Consider the following 6,151-nt stretch of genomic DNA (forward strand, 5'->3'; position numbering starts at 1 on the left):
ATAACACCTAACACGATTTAAAGTAAAGGCGATGGAAATATTTTTTTAACGTTGTTTGTGTCAAGAAGACATTTACGTTAACTTTTAAATTTTACAGTTAAAGTTTAGAGAAAACTCGCTCAAAGAGATTTCTGCTGTTGATTTCTTTGCCTACATCTATCAAGCTCTGCAGGAAAAATGTCTTTTCTGATCTGTCTGGTAGCTCCATTTTCAACCCGTATACCCAAACGTTCTCTCTGTCACTTTGACCAAACCACCAGTCTTGACTCTTGCTCCTCGTTTCTCAAGCATCCTCTCTCTGACATGCTGATCCTTGTCACTCTGAGGAAGCATCCTCTGCTTTCTCCTGCTCAGCCTCCTTTTTTTTGGATGAAAAAGCGGATTTCACTGGAGGAAGACTCCCCTCTTTACTATGACAAATATGTACTTCAACTTTTGTCTGAATCACTGCATCCAATCAATCATGCAATCACTTTTATTCTTCTTTTCTGAACCATCATCAAAATAAGAGGACCCAGAGGAGCCACATGTTATTGTCTTCCAAATAGGTTTACCTAGAATGAACTTTCTCTTTCTGACTGACATTTACTGAAATCCTGGAGTCCATAGTGGGTATTTGAGAAAGTAACTGAATATTTGTGTATTAATGTGCACTTTAGATATAGATTGGTATGTAACTCACATGAGGTGCATTTAAAAACCTTCAATAAGTGAAAACAAAGATATGAGTAGGACTGATGTATCTTTAATTCAATAACTCTCTAGAAGAATTTTTAATTACTTAAAGATGTCAATAAATAATAATAATAAAAAAATGTCTGTAAAAATAATAGTAATTTGTTTGATCTTACTAAAAGAGAAATCTGCAACCTGAGCAACATCCAGCTCTTTTATGCTTTTGTTGTAGTTCTTTGGTTTTTAAGAAAAAACTTCTAATAATTTGAATAAATAATGAGTTTGTAATTGTGGTTGATTTGTTTTAGTTTATACGATGGTGGTTTATTATTAGAGTAAGTTTTAAAGCACATATCCTACTACACAACAGTAGTTGGTGTTCAGAGGAAAAGTTATTTAAATGTGTAATTTCATTTATTTTTTAATTTGATTCTTCATCATTGTTGTCATGTTTATTTGACAGTAAGATGAGAATGTCATGTTTGACTTCCTTGAATTTTTAAATCTGTGAAACTGCTGCGGAAGGAACATCTTAGTTGACACAGGATGTGTTTTATTTTGAAAGGAACTTACATGTGCTTTTGTCAAAAGTAAAAGAAATTAAAGGTGATACGTGTAGAAAAATATTACATTGTTATGATTCAATAAATGCAAACATTTGAATGTCCAAAAAGACATAACTAAAGTATATTTTTCTGAAAGGTGAACTTTTCAGCTCTCACTGAGTTTTTTTTTTTTCCAAAAGAAACTGGCCTGAAGAGCTCTTTTAATGTTAAAGGTTGCAGACCTCGGCTTTAACTTATCGGGTTTCTTAATCTACAGCTGATAGAACCTAGAGTCAGAACAAATCTGTGTGAACGGTTTCTATGTTTAGGTCCAAAGTTTAAATGTTGCTTTTTTGGTGCTTTTATTAGCATGTCCTCTTATAGTTACATTCACTTCATCAGTTCATCACTGTTTTCCTGCATGCTGCTGCCTCTGTGTTTGAAAGGTGTTGCACAAAAGCTATTTTACCTTGAAGTAAACGCTATCCGTCATAAAGCAACATTTTAAACAACTTTTCTGATGTTCTAACACATTTTTTTTCAACTTTCTTTCAGATTTCTCTCCTAGTTTTGATGGGCGGACATTTATGAGTCGCTATGGGAGACTGGAACTTGCTGGGGAAGCTGCTGGAGAATGCCCAGGAGCACTCCACCGTGGTGGGTAAGGTGTGGCTCACGGTGCTGTTCATCTTCCGCATTCTGGTTCTGGGAACAGCCGCGGAGAAGGTGTGGGGGGACGAGCAGTCCGGCTTCACGTGTGACACCAAGCAGCCCGGTTGTCAGAACGTCTGCTACGACAAGACCTTCCCCATCTCTCACATCCGCTTCTGGGTGATGCAGATCATCTTCGTCTCCACGCCCACACTCATTTATCTGGGCCACATCCTTCACCTGGTCCGCATGGAGGAAAAGGAGAAGCAGAAGCTCAAGGAGCTCGCCATCCAGAGTGAAAACCAGCAGCAGCTGCAGAACAAGACAGCCAAGAAGGCCTCTATTAAAGACAATCAGGGTCACGTCCGCTTGCAAGGCGCACTGCTGCGAACATATGTCTTCAACATTATTTTTAAGACTCTGTTTGAAGTGGCTTTTATAGTAGCTCAGTACTTCCTGTATGGGTTTGAACTGAAGCCAATGTACACCTGTGACCGCTGGCCGTGCCCCAACATGGTGAACTGCTACATCTCCAGACCCACGGAGAAGACGGTCTTCATTATTTTCATGCTGGGGGTGGCCTGCGTCTCTCTGCTGCTCAATCTGGTGGAAATGTATCATCTGGGCTTCACAAAGTGTCACCAGGGTCTTCGCTACAGACGGTCCCGGGATACAAGGGCAGCTCCCAAATCCCTAAACGAGGCAGTCCCACCTTTTGCTCCAAGCTACACCTACCTTACCAGCCACACGCCGTCACACGAGCAGTTCCCCTCAGAGCCAAACTCCGCCTACAACCCTTACAGCAGCAAAGCTGTCCACAAGCAGAACAGAGACAACCTGGCTGTGGAGAGGAAGGGCAGAGCTGAGGGAGAGGATTCAGACAAGACCAAGTGCTCCAGCCCCGCCTCTGAGGCTCCTGCTGAAAACCAGCGTAGAAACAGTCAGTCCAGCAAGCACAGCAACAACAAAAGCAGGCTGGATGACCTGAAGATCTGAGGACTTTGTCTAAGGTCCAACTTTAGCACTGTGAAAAATGTGTGTAGAAATGAAAACCAGCTGTAATAGCCATCACATTTTAGCTCAACAAGTGCCTGCTGGAGTTTCTGGGATTGTGGCTGTTTGTGGGAGGTCTGTAAAATGGGCATCAGTATTTTAAAAAACGAGCATTCAGCTACTCATCTGGTAAAATCATGCCTCAAATCTCGACAAAACTAAGTTAAGTCTTGGTTAGCATTTCTTCAAGTAATCAAGAAAAGTTTTATTCTAACTCAGATTCCTAGAAATCAGAAAATCCCCCAAAAGATGGAGATGATAAAAGTGACTACATCAGTATTCTTTCCCAAGAGCAGATCAGGATTATCAAACCCAATTACTGTCACATTGAAATTAGTGTAAGTTTTTTTTTTTATTGCAAAACCTTTAAAAACACTCTGTAACATGTGCACAGTAAAATTCCTAAGAGCTGAATAATTGATGGAGGGTGACTTAAAATATTCAATCAGGGCTAATTAGAAATGCCAAACAGCCATAAGCAACACTGATGTTTTTACCGCCAGCAACTGATTTTAAGAGAAAACATGGATTCTTAACAGTTATCAGATCTGGATTTAATATAAATAAGAGTCCAGGATCTGGATTATGAAGTTCTGAATTACCGCAAACCCAATACTGCTTTTGAACATCTCTCATTGGACCATTTTTTAAAATGTAAATCCTCCTGGAGCAGCAAGTTGAGTTGCATTTTCTGCAGAAGGCGGGATTTCAAGTCCCACTACGACCATCTTTTGATCCATTTTAAAAGTGCCCTGTTAATCATGATCCACAATTTTTTTTAAAGTGTTGTTTCTACAGCATAGTTTCTTACAGTAGTTCATTAGAAAGTCATCTCATAGTTGTGGGGGGGGGCTGTTGAGACGGAGAAACCCCGCCCCTTTTCCCAAAGCATCAAAACAGGGAGCATATGCGTATTTTCTATGTTACAAATAATATATCTGCTCTTGATGCACAATAATTTAAACAACAAAATACTCAAGTGTAATGTTATTTATGTGTTCTCCATCTTGAGAAAAATGTCACAAGAACATGTTAAAAACCCCTAAATCACCACTTTCAAACTGATTTTCTGTGAGTTTGCATCACTTTTGACGGCGATCGATATGGAAAGCACTTTGTCTCAATATCTTAAATTGTTCTAATGTTTACTGAGTCAACTCAGACTTTTTATTTCCCTTCACTCATGATCTTATCTGGCTATTTGGATGCAAATGAGATTGCTTGAAATGTTTATTTATGTTGTTTACAAAGTGCTGATGGATAATCGTGAGTAGATGAACGGTTTTGCATGTCAATTAAAAAAGAAAAGTAATTTGTCTGTGAAATGTAAAAGTAAAAAAGAGTTTTCGACACTTTCGAAAATGTACTCTGATTGATCTGTTGTGGGATTGTTAATAAACTAATGAGAATACTACGTTATGTACATAAATTAGTGTTCTCATTTGCTGGAGGCAACAATTCATAAATCCTTTTGAAAAAAATGGTCCGAATTTCAATGTGAGGACGACATCCTCCAACTGAAACCACTAAAGTTGTGATGTCAAATACTCTGAGTTCACAGCTACCACACACTGTGTTCTGTTGTATTTTCAACAGTTTGAATAAATATTGTGGGATGATGATGATTTTTTTTTTCTCTTGAATATTTACTTTTGCATTAAAGTTTCGTGGGTCATGTGGGACCTGCCGGGAGTAAAACTGATCAATAAGCTATATGGACAATTCCCTTTCACATTTTCAGACTATAAATCGCACTGGAGTATTAGGCCCAATCCGAATTCTTCCCCCTCAATTTGAAGGGCATTTTCAGTGCAATTGGTGTCTGGAATACTTTGTTTTATCCATAACAAGTCCACAAAACTCTTTATGTCACTTTAAATCACTAGATCCATTCATTCTTAATCATCTGTGTCACTTTTGAACAACTCCATCTTACCCAGCGTAATACTGAGCGGCGCTTCTTCTTCTGTGTTGCTGTCAGTATTTGCTACAGTGCCCTCTAGTGGTTGCTAGAGGTTAAGATATACGATAATGAACACACAAGCCTTCGTTTTTCATATAGTCACACCTAAGTATAAGTCGCAGCCCTGGTCAAAAAAATAAATAAATAATACCCCGAAAATGTGGAATTTGATTTTCAAACAACAGTGGGTTTGAGTCAGACGAAGCCGTCTTACCTGTTGAAGTGTTTCAGGTATCCGTTTCCTAAAGGCTCAGGTTGCGCTCCTTGCTTGGTCAACTTATTTGTCAAAAATGCGGGGCAGCTGCCCATTCCTAATTTAGTATGCCACGCTGGACAGTCTTTAGGCACACATGTGACCTAAATGTGTCAGGTAAGGAAGCAGCGGGGCGGATAAATCCACTTTCTTTTACAATACAGGTTTAAAAATAAACCATGCATCACTTTACTGTTGAGCAGCTCTCACAGAAAAACCTCATCAGCAGTGGAAATACAATAAAATTACAATAAATATGTGTGAACTTCCATTCTCAGATGCAAAATCCCTCTTTTAGGAAAAAAGTTTTTTAAAAGTCTTAAAAATATCGTACTCATGATATTAAATGCATGCTATGCTAATGTAAACAGGTTAGATTATGTCTTTCATTAAAGTTAAGGATATGATAACCTTAGGGATAATTATCATAAAACTCAACATCTAGTTTCTTTATGCTCCTTTTTTGTGGTGGCATACATTTTATATTTATTTTGGTATTCTATTATAATTTATTAACTAAAACAGCCTAAATGAGATCAATGTTTGAATATTTTTCTATGAGAAATTCTGCATTGGCATCTAATTCCTAGAAACTATAGTTTCACATTTTCTTACCTTGTAAGCCAATATTAGTGTAGTTTTTCCTGTCAATTGCTGAAGAAAATTTTATGACATTTACCATCTTTGCTGCCATCCATTACAGAGATCATTAGAGCAGAAAGCTGCAGCAAAATATTTGTGTGAAGACTTTTCATTACTTTTAAGTGCCAATAAGAATTCTTCAGCTTCTTCACAGTTAGAAAACAAGGCTGATAACTCCACAGGTTAGAAAGGTTGAGGTTAGGACTTGTAGGTTACAACCTCGTGTAACTGGACCTCTGAGCCAGAATAGCACGTGTGTGATACGCTGCCGCTGCCAGTTGTCACAAAAATCTCACTGCTCATCATAAATCAGAAAGACTAGAGTGTGTGCTTTTGGAAAGGCTGAGGAGGACACAGGCAAGCGACCAC

The 6,151-nt window shown here is 38.4% G+C and overlaps 1 protein-coding gene across 1 annotated transcript in view; it reads left to right on the plus strand.

Annotated features, from left to right (window-relative positions):
- The window catches only part of gja2 (gap junction protein, alpha 2), an 8,811-nt gene extending 3,805 nt beyond the window's left edge, over positions 1–5,006 (plus strand). Inside the window, exon 2 of the mRNA XM_024265768.2 lies at positions 1,776–5,006. Within this exon, the coding sequence (XP_024121536.1) occupies positions 1,818–2,867 (1,050 nt within the window). The 5' untranslated portion in view covers positions 1,776–1,817 and the 3' untranslated portion in view covers positions 2,868–5,006. The remainder of the gene's footprint in view (positions 1–1,775) is intronic.
- The last annotated feature ends 1,145 nt before the right edge of the window (positions 5,007–6,151 follow it).

This window comes from Oryzias melastigma, linkage group LG14 (assembly GCF_002922805.2).
Source record: "Oryzias melastigma strain HK-1 linkage group LG14, ASM292280v2, whole genome shotgun sequence".
Lineage (NCBI taxonomy): Eukaryota > Metazoa > Chordata > Actinopteri > Beloniformes > Adrianichthyidae > Oryzias > Oryzias melastigma.